This window comes from Scomber scombrus, chromosome 17, assembly GCF_963691925.1.
Source record: "Scomber scombrus chromosome 17, fScoSco1.1, whole genome shotgun sequence".
In the NCBI taxonomy this organism is placed as follows: Eukaryota; Metazoa; Chordata; class Actinopteri; order Scombriformes; family Scombridae; genus Scomber; species Scomber scombrus.
The window spans coordinates 9752594-9773854 of record NC_084986.1 but is presented as its reverse complement, the minus strand read 5'-3'; the positions used below and the strand labels follow the sequence as shown (position 1 = coordinate 9773854).

Below are 21261 nucleotides of genomic sequence, written 5' to 3'. Positions count from 1 at the left end.
AATAACCAGGGTTGGGAAGGTTGCTTTGAAAACGTAATAGGTTATAGATTACTAGTTACTCTATTTAAAATGTAATAAGTAATGTAATTATTTAATCAAAGTAATTTAACTTATTACATTTAATTACTTTTCTAATTTTCTAACGAATGTTTTCAGCTGTTAAGGTAAGTGTATCCATTAAGCACCAAAATCTAAGTTCAGGTGTTTTTCATGGATACTAACATGATTTATAAGGGGGATTGTAACTTATAAAGCAAGATGTATCTCACTTGAAAATGCATTCGTTGTTTCATGTCGATTTTGGAATATAAAATAAAGATATTTTATGAAAAAAGTCCGACATGGGCTTAATTGGTACTGTGACACCATTTAAGCCCACGTGTGTTTAAAATAGGCCCACGTCAAGATATAATTACAAAATATAAAAAAATATTTCAAAGAATTAAAAACACCAATAAATGTATTCAGTAGCATGTTCTCAGACAGGCTTTACTAAATAGCCATGACAGGAAATGGCAAAAGAAGGCATTGTGCACATCAAAAATATGAAAAGTAACAAAATGAATATTATTATGAATGAATATTATAGCCTAAGCTTTTTACAGAAAAAATATTCAGATGTATTCTCTTTGGTAATCATCAACATTTCCATACGAACCTAAATTCTTTCTCAGTAACTGTTACGGATTTCAGTTACATTGACTTTTATAATTAAATTATTTAATTTCTTTATATGTAGGCTAACTAGTTACTCCCCGACACTGGTTATAACACAAATTGAGAATGCACTACTAACATTACTGGTGTTACTGATCTCCATGACATGCAACAATCTTAGCTGCTCCATTCATTTCCGGTGTCGCAGGTTAAAGTTCAGCCAATGTTATGAAACTTCATTGGACAGACCAACACACGCCTTTCGCCTACCCGAAAAAAGCCCAACACAATACAAGGTCAGCAAATTATCCTAAAATATTGAGTAAAATTTGTGCTATGAAATTCATCGGAAGCACTATTTTGTTCTTTAAAGGTTAGAAAACATCTGTAAGCTATGGTAGCAAAGAGACACGATTAGCTATCAAGCTCGCAGCTGCAGCTTATTTTGTGTTATTTCAACATAAATATGGAATTTGGGCTTTGTTTAAACTATAAATTTCAACAAGTTTACATGCTCGACCGTATTTATTTAATCATTTAATGTCTTAACGACCTCTATGAAGGATGACAAGTGTATGTTAGCGTTAACCTTTTGGTTGGTTAGGTTAGCTAACGTTTTCACTGTCGAGTTAATAATAACTCGACAGTGACTATAACTAATATTATTTAATATTATAACTAAAATTATTTGATATTAGTTATGTAATCAATGTCATCTGAAAACCCCCGATTATTTTCATTTTAGAAAAGATAGTTAATTAACATATTGCATAAAATGAAAATATGAACTTTACCTTATTACAACAAGCAGCTTTTATCCGACTTATAGTCTTTCCACAAAGCCCCCCCCCCAATTGTGTGTGATACTTTAAATTAAGATCCATGAAAAACAGATATTTCATTGAGTTTATTGGGTGCTCTTGACTGGGTTTTAAGAAAGCACTAATTAAAACAGAAGACAATGATATGAGGACATTAGGAGCAAATTGATTGACAAAGTCATGAACAATTGAAGTGATAGCACAAAGCACCTGTGGGATATGACAAAGATATACCCCAGTCAGTAGGATTAATGCAAGATGCAAGAGAAGTCCGTAATCCAGCAGTGAACCAAAACTACAGGTTAATTTATAACTGTAATGCTGCTTTGGTGGATGGTATCCATGCTGAATTACTTAATAATAACTCAGAAATGATCATATGTGAAGCAGCTTCTTTGTCTCTAATGTTCTGTTTTTTTAAAGGCTGTAACTTAATCTCCATAAAAGAGGAAATGGGATGCATTAGAGTTTGGTCCAACTAAATTTCTTATCTGCTCCTCCCTGCCTCCCTCAGGTGATCCCTCCATGTGTGTGTGATTGAGCCAACAGTAAGCATGCTGACAGCTCAGAGGGCATGTGCATCGATGGCTGCTCGCCGCCTGGTTAGAGCTTCTGTCACCTCGGCACACATACACCGCTCTCTGATACACACCTCCGCATCGTGTCAGGATCTGGCCGAACTGCACACAGAATGGGCCAACCTGGCTAAGAAACAGCTGAAGGGGAAAAACCCGGAAGATCTGATCTGGCGCACGCCCGAAGGCATCGACATCAAGCCTGTGTACACCAAAGCAGACTCAGCCAACAGTGCAGATGAACTGCCTGGAGTGTTTCCGTACACTAGAGGGCCCTATCCTACCATGTACACCAACAGACCCTGGACTATCAGACAGTATGCTGGCTTTAGTACTGTCGAGGAGAGCAACAAGTTCTACAAGGATAACATTAAAGGTAGCTCAAAATTTTGTCCTTGTGAATACTTCTATGTTTTAGCTAAAACACCAAAGATTCAAACCAAAGTGAAAACCCACATTTTTCTGCAACACTTTAAATCTCATGTGCATTCATATTTTCTTCTCCCGAATTGTGTGATTTATTTCAACACATAATTTTAGACAGCATATATCTGTAAAATATCTGAACCCTTCACATAGGGTCAATGTGTTTTTGACTGTTACACCTCCCTTGGACTTCAGTCAGTAAGTAAAATTACTATACTAGACTCTTCAATCTGGATTACATACAATATCTAAAACTTTGATCGATAAATATGCAAAGACTAAAATGCTGTGTAATCTTAATGAAAATACCATTTATTTATATCCTGATAATCAGATTGAAATGTCATATTGTTTCACTTCATTATCCCTCTATTTGAATTGCTAAAACAATTTGAGATATAGGCAGCAATTCGGATGTCAGAATCGGAAGCAACAGTATTTTTTTCAAGTCCTAATTAGTAATTACAATATCAGCTTCCTTCAGTAATCAATAAAGTGAAATAATGCAAAGGGTTAGAGGCTGTCAATGCCGTCAAAGTTTACAATACAGTGTTGTTTTAATGTAATACTGTGTAAAGCACTGAGCCTGCACATCATTCAGACATTTTCATGCTCTGCAGAAATGTCTGTGGATGTTTTCAGTGATGTTTTATATCACAGCTCCATTATGACTCACCTGCTCTGTGTCTATCTCCTTTTTCCTTTTCTATAACCCACTATCTCTCTCTCTCTCTCTCGCTCTTTCATCTCAGCTGGACAACAGGGTCTCTCCGTCGCTTTTGACCTGCCTACCCACCGCGGTTATGACTCAGACAATCCACGAGTTCACGGAGATGTCGGCATGGCTGGAGTCGCCATAGACACAGTTGAGGACATGAAGATGCTTTTTGATGGAATCCCTCTGGAGAAAATGTCTGTTTCGATGACAATGAATGGAGCGGTTATCCCTGTGTTGGCGATGTTTATTGTGACTGGAGAGGAGCAGGGTGTTCCCTTAGCCAAACTAACAGGCACAATTCAAAACGACATTTTGAAGGAGTTTATGGTGCGTAACACGTATATTTTCCCCCCGGAACCTTCGATGCACGCCATTGCAGATATCTTCGCCTATACCTCCAAGGTATGTACCACTTAAATGCTACTATGCCATTTACCTGTATATCTCCTTTTGTGATATCATGGTGCTAATTTAATACTAATCATAATTTGATGTTCACAGCACATGCCCAAGTTCAACTCCATATCCATCAGTGGCTACCATCTTCAGGAGGCTGGAGCTGATGCCATCCTTGAAGTGGCCTACACCATCGCTAACGGCCTGGAGTACTGCCGAACTGGTCTGAAAGCAGGCTTAACCATCGATGAGTTTGCCCCAAGGTACAAAATATAAAGGTGGTTCTTAGCGTGATTTAAATATATGTAGCTCACAGCTATGACTGGATAATGTCCTTTTTAAAAGCTGCATTTTTAAATTTCCACACTAAACACAAGGCCCTGAGTGGGTAATTTGTTGTCAAGTTTGCACACGTTTTTACACACGCAGACCTTTAGTAAATCAGGCCCAATGTGTACAAAAAATATATAAAAATCACATTGAGTTGGCCAATGGCAGCAGGGACAAATGAGCTATTAAGTCTTGCTTCTTGGCAGATCACGCACAAGACCTTCCTGACGACTGCCAGCATTCATGAAGATCAAAAGCAACAAGACATGCACCGATTTAAATTTAAATGAGCAACAGTTAAATATATATAATGGCTCTATAATGAATAGGTACCTATTGTATAATCCTTCCTTTGTACTCTGCAATTCTGTCAGAGAGCACAATGCAAATTACAGTCATAATAGTGTGATTCAACATTCAGGATAAAGTGGATGGATGAGTGATAAACAAGTCAGGACTGTGCAGTCTGATGTAAATATTTGACAAAAGGCAAACAAAAAACTCTTCTTTTCTTATTGTGTGTAGAATGTGCACTCGATGTACCTCTGTAATCAGAAACAAATTTGGGTTACATCTAAATGGCTGTTGTATCACATCTCATAACACCATCAATCATTACTAGGGGTGTGACGATACATTCAGCTCACGAGATGATACACGATATTGGGTTCACAAGATCGAGACGAGATTTTAACACTATTTTTAAGAAAACTTCAATGAGGAAATACATGATTTTTTTATTTGAAATTCACAAAATGGAAATTGAATTGAAATGTTTTAACTAATCATCTTGTAAGAATCATCACTTTAGTTCTACTTTCTAAATATATAATTATCATATGCAGTATGCAGCACTGTAAAAGGTTTCCCAATAAAGATATTCTATAGATGGATCATTTTGGTATTTATGGAAATAACAACCATAAATACAAAAGTTAGATACAATCACAAATACCAAAAAGTAAATTATAAAGAGTAGAGTATTCTAATATATACATTTTTTTTTTTTTTTGGTGCGCCCCTTAATTATAGCTTTGCGAGACAAAATTCACTTCAACGAGAAATATCGTTGCGTTTCATCTCGCGAGATCTCGTGGCACGAGTCAATCATTACTGTTATCGGCTCCTAGACACAGTAAAAGTGACATTACTCATGGTTGGCTTTGACTGAAGCTTTTCTTCAATGTGAAATCATTAAAAGTCAAACATCTAGGATCTGAAATAACAGACGGCTTCTGAAGGCTTCTTTACAAACCCCGAACCCTCTATAGTAATGCATACTTACCAATGAGTACAGCAAAAACTACACTATTTTTTAAAAATGGTATAATTTTTGTATAACGACTTCTATAAATCTCTTTGGCTCAGTCATGCTGTCCTCACAAACATCCTGACCCTGTGTCCAGATAGCAAGTGTAGCGTGAGCAGCACATCAGCAGAGCAGCAGCAGCGAGTGCACCGTCTGCGTGTCTGGGCATACGTCATCTGTGGGTCGAAAGCGCTCTGAGCCCAATACACGCGTAAATGAATGCTGCGGTTATGGCAGAGATGTGAGCCCTGCACAGAGACGGTGCAGTCGGCTGCATAGATTAAAATAAATCTGTTGCGTGTGCAAAACTCGTTTCACATGCCTGCTGTATAGGCACGGGGTCAGAGCCCAGTCTAGCTTGAGCTTTAATCACATAATGACTTCACAGACAGGCTTCACAAACAGCCACACTAATTAAATTGGTGTGAAATCGAAGCTTTTCCTCCCAGAGCTAATTGAACTGCTGAATGTTCTGATTTTTTTCTAGACTCACAACCAGCTCGCACATACTGTACTTTCTGGAAATTAATTTTTATCATTTGACTTTTTGAAGCCCCGGAAGTAGGATTTTAGTGCACAGTCGTGTTTCTATAGTGCAATAAAAGGGTATGATTTATTTACAGTTGTCCTTATCTATTGTCAGTTTTATTTATGATTCTAGCTGGGTTTTTTTAGGGTATTCACACTGGAAAAAAAGACAAAATGAAGAATGGTCAAACCAGACAGCGTGCATAATGATGGATTTTTAAATACACAGTGCAATACAAAGGAAATGGAGGAGATGCTCACGAGTGGAGCATCATTTAAGTTATTGTTGGTGGTGATGAGACACCTTCAGAAAGATGTAGAAAACTTTGTGTGCAGTTAAATTAGCAGTGACGTTGTATTATTTCACAGTTAGTATAAATTAGTTAAAGTCCCCCTCCACTGTAAAATGTGTTTTCCTTATTGTGATGTTTAAGCTTCACTGTGCAGAATGATGTGTGTGTTTGACACTAGAAATCTGTTATCGTCAGTGCTCATTTGAAATCTCAGTTTGAGGTGTGTACTTACGAGCATGGTGTGTGACATCAAGTAGGGAGAAGAAGTACATTTAAATCATAGTCATTAAACGTTTCTATGGAAAAAACATATTAGACATAAATTATTATGTAAAGCAGAGAATTTGTATCCATTTCAAAACATTTTTGGACATTTCCTTTAAGTATGATGACAGTATACTATAACGATTATTATGTAGTACAAACTGTATAGTAATACCAATGGATTTTTAAAAAATTACCATAACTAATTCTGTCTTGGCTACCTAAAGAATAATAAGAATAATGTTGGTCACCTGTGTGAAAAGAGCATTTATTATAAAAGTCCAGTTCAAGAGTGTCGCCCTGTTATCAAATATCACACTGAGGCAGTTGGACAGTTGGACAGTCAATATTCACGGTCTGCCTTCCCATTGTAGCCCTTATAAATGTATAATCACCTGCCAAATTCTCACTGCAGTCCTTATGGATTCTGACAGGTGAAATGGGCAGAAAGGACACTATGCTCCCAACTACTATGGATCATTAAATTAATCAGTGTAGCACAAAACCCTGTTCTATTTGTGACATGGATTTTTGTCCGTATGGCATTTTGTTAGAAAATTGCTGCAAACAAAAACCATGTGTGAGGTTTAATGCTTGTCTCTGCTAAAAAGGTAATAGCACCTGCCTTATAATTATAGACATCACTGGCTAAAATCTGTTATTATATTACTGGCATTGATATAAAGCATAATTAATTAGACATGGATGAATGCATAAATGGTAAATGAATTGCATTTATATCGCACTTTTCTAGTTTCGTAACCACTCAAAGCACCTTTTAATAAATGTAGATATTCACCCATTTACACACACATTCATACACTAACAAGCAGGTTGTCCTTCTTAGAGACTGTTAACAGTGGTAGATCTATCTAATATTGTCGTCTACAAATAGAAGATTTGTATAGAAAACACTTTTGTGTGCAGAATTGACTTCGTAGTAATTTTCACTCTTTTGATTATTGTATTTCTTTCTTTTGGCATTTTTTTTCTGTGCTGTCAGGTTGTCTTTCTTCTGGGGTATTGGGATGAATTTCTACATGGAAATAGCCAAGCTGAGGGCAGGCAGGAAGTTGTGGTCCACGCTCATTAAAGAGAACTTCCAGCCCAAGAATGCCAAGTCTCTCCTCCTCCGCACTCACTGTCAGACATCAGGCTGGTCTCTCACTGAACAAGTAAACATTAGTTACTTTTTAAAATAAAATAAGAAATGTCAAAACTTTAAAAAATCAAACCTGTAGAATAATTACAGCTTTCCCATATGGCTCCTTTTCCTAGGACCCTTACAATAATGTGATCCGGACTGTGATTGAAGCCATGGCGGCTGTGTTCGGGGGCACCCAGTCGCTCCACACCAACTCATTTGACGAAGCTCTAGGCTTGCCCACAGTGAAGAGCGCTCGCATCGCCAGGAACACCCAGATCATCATCCAGGAAGAGTCAGGCATCCCGAAGGTCGCTGATCCCTGGGGGGGCTCACACATGATGGAAGCTCTCACGGATGACGTCTACAACACAGCCTTAAAGGTTTGTAAAAAGTAAATGAAATCGAATTAAATAGAAAATATTGGAAATGTAGAGCATGTGTGGTAAACTTAAACTCTTAAAAAATGTGTGTTTTCCTCTGTACAGTTCATTAAAGAGATCGAAGAGGTGGGAGGCATGGCCAGAGCTGTGGCAGAGGGAATTCCTAAACTTCGCATTGAGGAATGTGCTGCACGTAGACAGGCCCGTATTGACTCAGGTACAGTATAATATCATCTACTTATTGCCTTTAATCTCACTCTTTCATCTATTAATCCTCTTCCTCTGCGTACCGTACATTTTTTAATTACCGTACAGTACTTGTGTATGTGCTTTATCAGGAGACCACTGCAGTGAACTCAGTGCTCCGCATGGCTAAACTGATTCTCTGCGTTTTAGTGCCGCTGTTCCACTGCCAGCACTGAAGTCTCTGCCAATCTCACAAGCACAAAAGCATGCAAGCATTTACACGTTTAGCATTTTAATGCTACACAGCCTGAGAATTAAATTTTTTCCTAAATGCTTATCTCCTACCTCAAAGTGGTATAAAATGGCACGTTACTTTGAGCAGGTCAGTGGCCTGCCCTTTAAAACCGCTTGTTATGTATAACATTATCTAGTTCAGTTTACTTTCATCCTGCAGAAGTCAGTGCTTTGAACGAGCCAGATTAAAATTGCCTTCTGAAATAAGGATGAAATAATATTTCTATCTTTTTATAAATTAAAAAAACAAAAAAACAACAGTTCTGTTCCGTATCCAGTGGTCTTGTTTTCTTTCAGTTTCAATCACATGAGCTCAGGCATGCTGTATTTTGAATTTTATTGTTTTTCAGCTGTAACAGCCTTTACATAGTGGCTAGGATGGCCCTTCACACATTAGCTGCACTGTTCAAAAAACTCAAGGAACATGAAGGGTTATGGACAGTGAGTTTTAATCGTCTAGGCAACACCTTTTTACTAATGGCTCGCGTTAGGCTGTAGAGAACAGCAGTAGACTAATCAAAGTTAGATGGTTTCAAGAGTTTCTGACACGTTAAGTTCATTTCCTCAGTTTATGTGCGTTCATGAGAACAAATTAGTGCTAAATTTGTGTATTGTGAACATGTTTAGTTACTGTTAGTGATTACGCTGTAATATTGTAAGTTCACCAGTTGTTTATGTAGCAATTTACAAGCGAGTTTATACCGAGTGATTACAATTGATCTATCTTGTATGTGTAGCCTATAGAACAGCATTTAATACACACATGAATCCAGCTGAGTGTTTGGTTTGCTGAGTTGAAAGGGGAGCTACGTAATGTGTAAATCAGGGTGTTAACTGTGAGTTAAATTGGTGGCTCCTTTCGTGTCTCTTTAGAGATTTATTTTTACTGATGTCCCATAGTGCCATAAATTACTATGATAGAGCACAACCTTCTAGCTTTTCTCTGTAATCCCCCTGATGCCTGCTCTCATCTATATTCATCAGCTTGCTGATTCAACGTGACAGCTCATCTTCGCAGCTGACAATTTTTTCACTTAAGATGGGCATTCAGTTTTGCTTGCGTATGTTGGACTTTTCATGCAGTGGGATCACATTGTGAGATTGTACATTTTGAGACTTGTATAGATTGAGGCTTTTTTTCAGCATACAGTGTGTGAAATGGAGATGGGACCTTTTCAGTAACTTGATAATTAAGTATAGCACCACCACACAGTAATGGTAAATCAGAGAATAGGTTTATGCTGCTCAAAACAAAAACCAAGCAGGTGAACCTCATAATTTGAAGCTTTCTGTCATGTTTGCCTTTTAAAGAATCAGTTGATATGCTTGCGTTCACAGATCCTGCTGCACATAGCACCTACTATCTTGGTATATTGTAAGTTTGCCATTTTGATTTGTTTTATAATAGGGGGATTATTTTCAGTAAGGATAGTAAGTAAAACTGGGCATAACCTCAAGGATTGAATGATTCCAGGTCCATCATAATAAATCCTACACGCACTATTTTAGTTTACTTCTTGAATTTTGTATTGTGACGCCACTGAGAACTGTGTTTTCTATGTGATAGTGAAGACCTCTGTTCATCTGAAAGTTCCTTGTTCTGTTTCCTAGAAAACACAACAAAGGTTCACAAGACTGTTTTTCCTTACCACTGGAATGCATTTTTATACATCTGCACCAGCAATAGCTGTGGCCGGAGGCATCATGTTTTCAGGTTGTCTGTCTTTACTTCCCATTCTCGTGAATCTGATGAATAAGGAACGCCTTGAGGGAATTTAGCACAAATGTCCACTTGGACTCAAGGATGAACTGATAAGATTTTGGCGGTCACTGTGACTTCATATCCGCTCCATTCTTATGAATATCTCAGGAACACCTGGGGGTTGTCGGTCTTTCTTTCGCATTCTCGTGAATCTGATAAATAAGGAACGCCTTGAGGAAATTTAGCATAAACGTCCACTTGGACTCAAGGAAGAGCTGATTAGGCTTTGGTGGTCAAAAGTCAAGTCACTGTGACTTCACAAGACAAGTATTTGGCCATAACTCAAGAATTAATGCGTTATGTAAGACAAGGTTTCACACAAATGGTCGGATACTGAATTAGTGACACTAATCTTGGGTGCCCAGCTTGAAACTTTGGTGATTGTATAGATCTTCTGTGCTTTAAGATGTGTGTGAAGCATCTATGTTTTAGTATTTGTAGCTTCTTTGCAGCAACATCCATATCTAAAGCATCATCTACTTTCATGACTACCACATGGTGTTCAATCAGAATCAGCTTTATTGACCAAGCATGTGAACGTATACAAGGAAAATACATTTAATACCTTTTTTAGATCTAATTTCTTCAAAGTCCTAGAAAGTCAACTTGTCTGGTTGGCGGCAGCATAAGTAAAGGCAGTATTTCTTTCTTTACTTACTAATGCATATGCTTTTGTATGTGTCTCTTCTTCTTCTTCAGGATCGGAGGTCATTGTCGGGGTAAACAAGTACCGTCTGGAGAAGGAGGAGAGTGTGGAAGTGTTGGCCATAGATAATACTGTTGTACGTCAGAAACAGATTGAAAAACTGATCAAGGTCAGTGTTCTTTGACATTTTTTTCCCTAGATATATCAGCAGTATCTTGGGTAAAAGATAGCACTGTTTGCTTTAAAAGATACTACAAATTTCACTCCAATTCAAGCCATGAAAAGGAAGCAAAACAATGTTGCAGTTACACGTTAAGTGTGTTACACCACTATGCTACTGGGAGGCGGAAGGCTCTCATCATCCATTCTTATAACTAAATTTTACACTGTGAGAGATGTCATTTTTGTACTGTATATTAGAATTTGTATTTTCAAATATCAAACTATTTCTTCACAAGGAAAATGCTAAAAATGTATTCAAGTAAATGTGAAGAAAACAATTCTAACTCGTAAACTTGTTACTATGAAATTGTCAATGACATAACTTTGTGACAGTTTGTTTTTCATATTAAAATACTAGAAAACTAAATATAACTTGATCAAATACAAAAACCAACAGAGGATTCCGCATCTGGAATTTGCTGATTTTAGAGCCATCCTGCTGGCTTTGCGCATGTATATATATTAGACAAGTTTCATAAATCTTTAAGAAGCTATATTTAAGATTAAGCCCTAAACTTTGTATTCCTCAACTGTTCTTCTCTGCATATGTGAGATATATGCATATGGCAATAAAGTCAAGTGAGCCTGCAGGCAGTTATCAAGCATGCTCCTTGAACCTGCTGTCATCTGCCAGTCAAATGTCTAGGGCTTGACGTTTGCTAGACGTGTGCTCGAAGAGGAGGAAAGATGACAAGCTTTTCTTATTCCTGTGACAACCAGAAGATGAAGTCAATCAAGTGTTTCTAGGACGTAAAGGGTTTATCTAGAAGTCAGACTAGCTGACAGTCAGGAGGATTCTCACAATGTGGCAGTCCCACATGACAAATTGTTTTTCATTGAGTGATGCATCGATGCTCACGACTACATAAAGAACGCTGATTGGTCCAAACCACCGTTGGTTTGACCTCAAGCGCATACATTTTTACCTGGCTGTGCAATATGGGCCAAAGTGGCATTTAGACTTGAGGAACAAAGGTGCAACTAATAACTTCAATTAATAATGATTGCTGCATTCTAATCAGGTCTGTCACCAACCAGGGTCCTGTTGTTATTATTATGCATGCTAGCTGGCTCTCTGCATGTCTTACTGGAAAATTGAAAATGACAGCAACTAAAATGAAACAGAGGCATCATTAATGATATATGTAACACCTGTGCTGTATCTGCTGTGACACATCAAACTATCCGCTATAAGCAATTTGGATGTTTTCCTTCGCTTTGTTAAACACAGAATTATATCAGTGTTGTCAGCAGTGAACATAAAAACTCTGCTTTCTCTTTCATAGGTGAGGGAGAGTCGAGACCCAGAGGCAGCAAAGAAGTGCTTGACTGCCATTGAGGAGTGTGCCCGAACCAGGGAGGGCAACCTCTTAGCCCTGGCTGTGGAGGCAGCGCGAGCCAGGTCACAACTCCCACACAAATCAAATCTAGCCGTTACGATGTACTTGCATTCATTGCTCATGACCTAATGTTGTCTTCACCGAAACGTTTCCGTAATCAAACAATCCCGGTGAAAAGGTTGCACACAGTAGGCGTACCAGATGGTGGATGCTAAAGTATAACAGATTATTGTTGTAAAATAATGTCCTACTTCATAAGAAGTATGCAATCTTGTTTCACGCACACACACACACCGCACAGTAACATGATCATTGTGATATTTTTCTGGTCAAGATCTCTTGTTCACTGATAACTTAGATTAGTTTGCGGTCAGTATTTCTCCATGCCTGAGGCTGTCATGCGGAAGTTAAAGCCACGCTCACACTAAATCTTTAGAGGCGAGTCAGATTTTGTAAAATGCTTTTTTGTTGCTGCCAGAGACTTCCTCAGAAATTAGATTTAACTTAATTCTAGTTGGATCTCGCAGGTAAACTGTCTGGCCACCTTTCTTACTTAAGTCTGTATTTATATCTGGATTTTGTAATTCACAGTTTTCTCTTTTAATGTATTTTAGAGCAACTAGACTACCAAAGCTGGATTTGTGCTTTATGTACTGTATTTGAACTGTTAAAGGTGCAACATGTGTATAATTTACTGGCATCTACTGGAATGTACTTGGCAGAAATTAAATATAACTTTCATAACTATGTTTTTATTAGTATATAATCACCTGAAAATAAGAATCATTGTTTTCGTTAGCTTAGAACAGGCTATTTATATCTACATAGTGTGCTATTCCACTACCATTAGACCCTTAATGCACCGCAGTACAATATGATGTATACTTTCAAATAACCACAAACAGCTCTGTAATTTGCATTTCAGCAGTTAACTTACAAATGATGTTGAAAGTGACACGATTGCTGCTGTTTTATTACCATCTCTGCGGTAGTGATCTTGTGCAAATTGTCACTACAGAGAATCTTTCTGACATAAGACACAGAAACGGGTACAGCACTACCATAAATCATACAGATAATCAAGCATACAACAATCATGGGAAAGTCTGTAATGAAAAAGCAAAACATCCGCAATGACTCCTTAAAATTACCATTATTTACATTTGAATGTAAAAACATATTGAGGAAGCCGATTCTTTTTTCTTTAGGTGTTCTGTTGGTGAAATAACTGATGCGATGAAGACGGTGTTTGGCGAACACAAGGCCAGCACCAGGATGGTCAGCGGAGCGTACCGCAGCGAGTTTGGCGAGCATGAAGAAATCTCCTCAGCCCACAATAGGTAGAAAATAACAAACAGCATCTGGGGCATCATAATGTACAGACTGATTGCATAACCGGTTGAGTTACAGAGGATTTTCCTCCACTTTTTCTTAATCTCAGAGTTGCAGAATTTAAGAAGCTCGAGGGCAGGAACCCTCGACTGCTGGTGGCAAAGATGGGGCAGGACGGCCATGATAGAGGTGCCAAAGTCATTGCCACTGGATTTGCTGACTTGGGCTTTGATGTTGACATTGGACCACTTTTTCAGGTCGGTGTCACACTGTTGAGTGAAGCTACTTCTCACACTTGCCTACATCATCTCACACACTTGGGAGTTGAAGCACTGCTGGTTCTTTGTGGTTCTCTTTAGATACTTGGGGTGCCCTGTGTTTCTTCAATCTTGTGAAGGGCTCATTGCATTGGGTCATTTTTGCTCACTTTGCCATGTGAAATAAAGGTGTTTTAAATTTACACAAACCCTAATGTGTGTCTTGGAATGTTTTGGAGGGAGATTCTACACGTGCCCTTCACAAGATTGAATAAATGCTTCTTTTTTTCTTTTTTTTTAACATTTTGGCCTTCTGCGTTTTCTCTGTTTCTCCATGTCTGGCTTTTGGTTGACAGACTCCGCTCGAGGTTGCCCAGCAGGCGGTTGACGCAGACGTTCACTGTGTTGGAGTCAGCACACTTGCCGCAGGACATAAGACCCTGGTCCCAGAGCTCATAAAGGAACTGCGGAAGCTTAACAGGCCAGATATCCTGGTCATCTGTGGAGGTGTCATCCCACCTCAGGTAAACTCTTTTTCCACTGTACTGCTGTGTCAATTTGATTTCTCCTAAGGGGGATGAATATGGATACATCCTATCTTATCAAATCTTTACATTTTTGAATTCATCAGAGTTTCCTGCCAACCGGTTGTTTAACATCATTTCATAAACATCCATCTTTGTTTTCTCTTTCATTGTCCCCCTTAATGTCATAGTCCAAATTCCCTTAAGTAAAATGACTCAATTTTATAAATGGATGTTCGGATTTTGTGTCTATATTGACAACTAGATCTCAACAGCTGTTGTTATTTACCTCAATGTGACCAAATCATTAGCACAAGCTTTGCTTTCACTTGCATTCAATTAGATGTTCTACATGCTTGAATTAGAAGTCCATGCGTTAATGACTCTGTGCATACTCTTCATAGATGCTTCATTTGTATTCAGCCAAACCAATGTTTCATACTAGGCTTTTATGTTTCCCAAAGTCGATGAAAGCATCACATTTGCAGAGTACGTGTGCACTTTCTGTCAATAAATGAAGCAAAACCAGTAGATTGAATCTCCTAATGAGCCTTGGAAAGTCTGTACAAGTTGCCAGTGTCATGATTAGAACATTCCCACACTGAGCTGGTACTCCAGCACTATGTGCAAAATTAAATGACCTTGATTTATGTATAGTGGTCTTTGTTTAGTTATCACAGGGTTCCTGCAGATCTTAAATTAGATATTTGGGATTTAAGGTCATAAAATACCTTATCAAGTCTTTTTTATGGTAGATCTTAAATGTTGAAGTGATGCTTGGTTGCATGAGAAATATCACACCACAGCATTCACTCATTTAAAAGTGGTTTGGTCCTCGGTCACGACTCAATACAGGTCTTTCTTTTTCTGACAATGTTTCGATTGGCCACTGCTTGCTCTCACCAACAGGATTAAATAAGTACACAAAACAGTACAGATGATAATCAGTTAGCCCCCAGCAGTTAGTTGGCTGGGGGCTTTTAGTGAAGACACAAAGTACTCTGTTATTTCTCATAGTTGCCAGAATCTGGACAATAATGTTTTCAGTACGAAGCCATAATGCAAGAAGAAAGAGAGGAGAGGATGGTTTTTTGATGCTACTTTTCTGGAGTTTACAGATCTATTAGACTGTTTAAGTAGATGAAAGGTAGATATACTGAAACTTGGATGTGTCTTAATGTGGAGAATTAACTAAATGAACAATTCCAAGGAAATTGTCAAATTTAAACTTTAAAATGCTGAGTTTAACCTAATATTAAGTGTAAGAGCGTTTGCCATTGATTTGATTGCCTTTAACATTTTACATGTGATAGGTCATATGTAGAAACAAAAATATCCAGAAAGATAAAATAAATATCGTTAAGTTGCTTTCAAACATTTAGCTCATCCATAAGGTGCATTCATTTTACTATGGAAAGGGTATTCCTTTTTCTCCGTTGAGGTCTTATAAAGGTCTTCAAAATCATTACATTTGATTTTAAGAAAGTGTGCAGCAACCCTGTATCATCACTTTAGAGGATGTGGGCACTTAGGTATCAAAGGCTAAGGTTGAATAACAGTCTACAGAGACAGAAATCAATTTCCCTCCATCTCTCACAAGCAAGATTAGCTTGCATCGCCTCCAGCATGGCAACACGTGGCATTGGATGAAAAGCCCACAAATACAAATGCAAAAATGTCAGGGGGACAAAAAAAACAACCTGTCAGTCCAAAGAACCAATCCCTGTTTCGTTTAATGATCATTACCACAGTAGCTACAGCATTTTCCCCTCTCCATGCAGAGCAGCCTCCTGCAATCATTTCATGTTGTCAATGTTGGTGTTCAACCGCAGAATAAATTTAAGCCCAGTCCTTTTAGGGATTTACTCCCATTTGCATCATCTATAGCATAATTAAGCACAGAATCACACAGGGACTATACCTCTAGTAGACCCATCTATAGTATAATTAAGCACAGAATCACACAGGGACTATACCTCTAGTAGACCCATCTATAGCATAATTAACCACAGAATCACACAGGGACTTTCGCTTCTGTCTCTATATAATGAAAGCTGAATTCCTCATTAGCTGCACTTCATCTAAACTGTGCTCCACCTCCCTATATATGCAGGACTACGAGTTCTTGTACCACAGTGGTGTCTCCGCCATCTTCGGCCCAGGAACCAGGATCCCACAAGCTGCGATGGATGTTATCGACAATATTGAGAAGAGCCTAGAAAACATCCGGCAAGCCATGTGAACTTAAGAGGAAAAACTAATATTTCCATTCATACTTTTTTTTTTTTAAACAAAGAAGTGGGGGGTGGGATCCTAAATTTCTTGCTGTGTTCAGAATGGGTCTGTTTTGTAGCACAAAATTGACAATTCCACAGCATGTAAAGCAATCCACACAATCAAGCAGTTTTTGGAGTGGCATGGTTGTATTAAGTTTGCATTTTCTGTATAATAAATTAGATTGTAATTATTATCAGTAGCTTCACAGTTTGCCATTTTCTGTTACCTCATGAGACAAGATCACAAGAGGTACTGTTTTCTTCTGCTCATTGATTGCTGTCACTCAACACTTTTTTACCTCTTTACTCTTTGATCAATACTAGAGTTTAACAGGAAAGACTTCAATATGTCTGATATAAATGAGACCATGTTTAGACTTCAAAGCATACCCACATGTAAACAAACTAAAATCACACTACAACATAATGTTTTGGGGTTTTCTGTAAAATGCCTATGTGTCATCTGCTTTTAGCTAGGAGGGTCTAACAGTGTTAGTGCAATGGACATGATAGACAGACTTTCACATCACAACAACAACAAATACCCCTGCCTTTTACATTCATGGATATTATCTTCAAAGTGGCCTTGTGTGGTTTTGATCTCCTGCCTCCGTGCATCATGTTACATTTAACCGGCTCTCGTTCAAGGATAAAACCACAGAACAGTGATTGCAATGTATGAAAAAGCTGGAGATAGTATTTTTCTACTGTTGATTCTGAATCAGATGTAGTGCTCTGTGCTCTAAAATAAAGTATGTGAACTTTGAACATCTGCTTAATTGTTATTTGAAGTGCAGTTTTGAAAGTTTGGATTCATTCAATCTTATTTTAGATATATATCAGGTCAATATTTCTTACCTAGCTGGTGAAAGTTTAAACATTCTGGGAATTATTGTTTTTGATGTAATTGGCCTGACAGAGTTGGCATATGTATAGTTTTTAGAATATCTCCCTCACAGCAATTATTCTCTGGATATACTCTGTACTTTTATTTCTGGTTCAGGCTAGTTGTTGCTGGCCTCGTTTGATATCAAACACATCAGTGTGTTGGGACATTATGTTCCACAGAATCCATCTTGCACCCATTTTCAGTTCCAGTGTATCATATTTAATTCTGCAGCTCCTCTGGTGCTGTTTGAGTTGTTCTTTCAGCCACGCTAGCAGCATTGCTCCAGGGATGTTAATGTTGCACTGCTAGTTCACCAATTTAGTCCAGCCTACTGGATAGGTTGTCATAACATTCGTTTAATTCATGTTCCTCAACAGATGAATCCTAATGACTTTGGTGATACCTGGCTTTTTCTTGACATATTTAGTGTATTGTGTAATGTCTCAACTATCAGATTGATTGCCATAAAGTTTACTACAAGTGTTCATGTTCCTCAGGATGAATAGACCCTTTTTACAGCAGACATACATACACAGGTGGGAGTAATAACATGAATGAAGGCTGCATTATATTTAAATGAGCCAGTTCCAGGACTTAGCTGGTATTATGTATGCTCTCTCACTGACATCGCTTACTGGGAAAGTTAATGAAAATGAATCATCGTTTACATTATTATTTACACACGTCTTTTTCCTGCGTTTTAGAGATCAAAATGTCTGTCTGAAAAGGGTCTATTGTAATCACTTCATTAACGACATGTCATGTCAACATTTTTTAGTTGTTCAATACTTAATTTAAGGAATAAATATATTCAGTGTAAAACTCAATATTTTAGTGCGTGGACTTTATGCATATCTACACAGTGACATTTTAGACTGACATTGCCAACATTTGTGCCTGAGCTCTCACTCTAAGAAAATAGACACATAAATGTCAGCATTCAGTCAGCTACTTATTCCAAGGTTGAATGCACACAAGTCCCACGGTTGCATCTGTCGCTGACTGGAATTCAGGATGAGCCTCACAATCTCCTCAGTAAACACAGCCACAGCACACTGCTACAGTGATGAAGTTTGGATGTGTGGTTGACAGGAACTATTGAATTACAATGGATTTGATGTCCACTAAAGAATTGCATTCAATCAGTGTTTATTCTCAAACATGGCTAAATAATTGCTGGACTACAGGTGACAGTGTATCGAGGGGAAAGCAACCTCTGGGTAAAGCAAAGCAAAAGCAGTCATCTGTTAAACGGAAGTGTGACAGAAATCAATTTTTAAGCTGAATTACATACAATAATATCCTGTGATTACAGGCAGTAGACCATCATAGTGGATTTCCAGTAACAATCCAACAACTCTTTCGTTAAACCCTGTGGTGACATGAAAATCTGCTATACACACTTTTTTTTTTTAAACAAAAAACCCCAAAACTCTTATTTTCAGAGTTCTAAGTGTTCACAAAGTTACAAAATGAAGGATTTAAATGATAAGGCTTTAAAATCAAACAAATACTGTGAAAAACCAAAATCAGCAATTAATTTATCCTCCTGACAAGTACTGTCTGAGTAGTCTAAACTTGATATAGCTTATCCTTCTGTGCCATAGAAGTTCATTGCTGTTGACTATCTCAGCTCAAGGTACACTCAAAGTCTGGTGCTTTCGACCATATCACCTGGTCCTCATTAGTAGATTGAATTTGTTCAGTTGCAATTGTTTTCTTTATAACTTCTAGATCCATGTTTAGTATAAAGTCTACAGCTCAATGGCTAAAGAGCAAACTCAATGTGCTAATGATGACAGTGTGATACGTTCAAGAGCTCCATAACAGACGAGTAAGCGAACCTTGAGTTGATTCTGTTTTGTCAACTGATGCTCCCAGGTTACAAATGAATTATCAACTCGTCTGACATTTTGGAAAACTATTCTGGTGGATATTATTAACTTTAGACATATCCAGACTCTATGCAGGTGGCTTAATCCTTCATTTCAATGACTATAGACAGTGTAGTGACTGCACTGACATTGCTTGTTAGTAGAATAAATTAATTATTGTATTCTTCTCAGACTTGTTTATAATATTAAAATAAAATAATGTCAGTCTTGCCCTTTTCATATAATAGCTAGTATAACAGCCTCATTCTAAACAACATGCACAGAGCTGCTAAAAATTATATGAATTGCAAACATTTTTATAAAAATTTAAAAAAGAAGAAAAAAAAGAAGGTATTTCTCTTACTTTCATGACGCAAGATTATGTTGGTGACCAAAACTTTTGTAAACATTTTTATGGGCAGGCTTGAGAAACATTCAGCTGTCACTTATAAAGTAACATCAAACACATACGAATGATTACATGTCAACAACAAAATCTAGCAACCAAGCAGCTATCACAGATTGAACCTGAAACATGAATGTAAACGTCTCTTGTATTTTTTTTTTTTCTGTGTTCAAAATAAGATCTGTCATACAAGCTTTGGTTTTGTCACATGTTTAAAATGAGTCATTTTCCTGAATCCTGTGCAGCTGCCACTCCTCTGCTTTCACATCTTGCTTTATATTTGCGTAAACATGTACAGTACACAGCGAATGTCAAAACTAAAAGCAGTTTAAGAAGGTTAATTCTTCAATAACACACTTAACTCAACAGTGAATTGGACTCTGTGTCTGGGCTACAATGGTTTATGGGATTTGTATTCTCTAAGCACAGATTTAACCCTAATGTATTATCTTAGTTGACTGCAATTTCACAGCATTTAAACATAATATGCAGACACACCCTCCCATTCATTCATACTGGCCACACACAAAGGAGGCCAGTATTACCCTGCTTGCTATGTTATAATAGCACACACCAGTTGCACTGGGAAAAAAACACAAAACATTTCTATCTTGAAAATGTCTGTGAGACCCATAGGCGCCTGAGCAATGGAGCAAGTGGAACAAATGCATCCATATTATTCAATTATGGGGAACAAAGTTATGGTTTTGCTACTCCACTTTTTGTCTTTTTTAAAATAAACGTATTATTGTACAGTACCTACAATCAGGTGATTATACTTAAACAGCATAAAGCAATGATCATTTTACTATTTTCAGCAAATGAAAACAAGTAATACAAATCTTACATTTTTGGACCACTTTTTGAGCTGGTTCATTCAAACTTGTCCCTGGTCATTTGCCACAACATGCTTTGGCTGTCAATCACAGTCTGTCAATTCATACAGGAGTCTGACTGACTACAAAGGTGAGAAACATGCCATCTAGCATAACTGTGAAAATAGCACATAGGAAAAGATAGGCTTGCGTATGTTCAATGAACCTGCTTGGCCCACTGACTTCAGCCAAACTTGAAAATGAACTACAAGTACGATTGTACTGTTACTCAAATGCTGAACTGATCTGCCAGTCAACATTAACTAAATTTAGCTCTAACGTTAGCTTGCTGGTGGGACAGAATTTGGCTGTGGGATGTTTGCGAGGCAACTGAATCAGAACCAGCTCTTTTAAGGGCTGCCAACTCTCGCACACTGACCTTGACCTTCATGTAATTGACAATTTTCACACGCTCTCACACCACATGTCCATTTTCTCACACAGTGAAAAACAAATTCATATCTGATAATAATAAAGAGACCCTGCATCACCACAACTGGCTCAAATCAGTGCAGCTCTGAGGTCAGCACACCA

At 37.8% G+C, this 21261-nt stretch overlaps 1 protein-coding gene across 1 annotated transcript; it reads left to right on the top strand.

Annotated features, from left to right (window-relative positions):
• Nucleotides 1-860: 860 nt before the first annotated feature.
• On the top strand, nucleotides 861-17451 carry mmut (methylmalonyl CoA mutase). Its single transcript, XM_062437355.1, has 13 exons — nucleotides 861-953; nucleotides 1993-2429; nucleotides 3232-3599; nucleotides 3699-3856; nucleotides 7321-7492; nucleotides 7596-7844; nucleotides 7950-8061; nucleotides 10786-10901; nucleotides 12241-12356; nucleotides 13503-13634; nucleotides 13736-13883; nucleotides 14240-14407; nucleotides 16521-17451. The coding sequence occupies exons 2-13, from the start codon at nucleotides 2033-2035 to the stop codon at nucleotides 16647-16649; spliced, it is 2265 nt and encodes a 754-aa protein (XP_062293339.1). The 5' UTR covers nucleotides 861-953; nucleotides 1993-2032; the 3' UTR covers nucleotides 16650-17451.
• Nucleotides 17452-21261: the final 3810 nt, after the last annotated feature.

Coding starts and splice junctions, on each gene's coding strand:
- mmut (XM_062437355.1), top strand. CDS start 2,033: ATGCTGACAGCTCAGAGGGCATGTGCATCGATGGCTGCTCGCCGCCTG. Junction 3,857..7,320: donor ATCGATGAGTTTGCCCCAAG/GTACAAAATATA, acceptor CTGTGCTGTCAG/GTTGTCTTTCTTCTGGGGTA. Junction 7,845..7,949: donor TCTACAACACAGCCTTAAAG/GTTTGTAAAAAG, acceptor TCCTCTGTACAG/TTCATTAAAGAGATCGAAGA.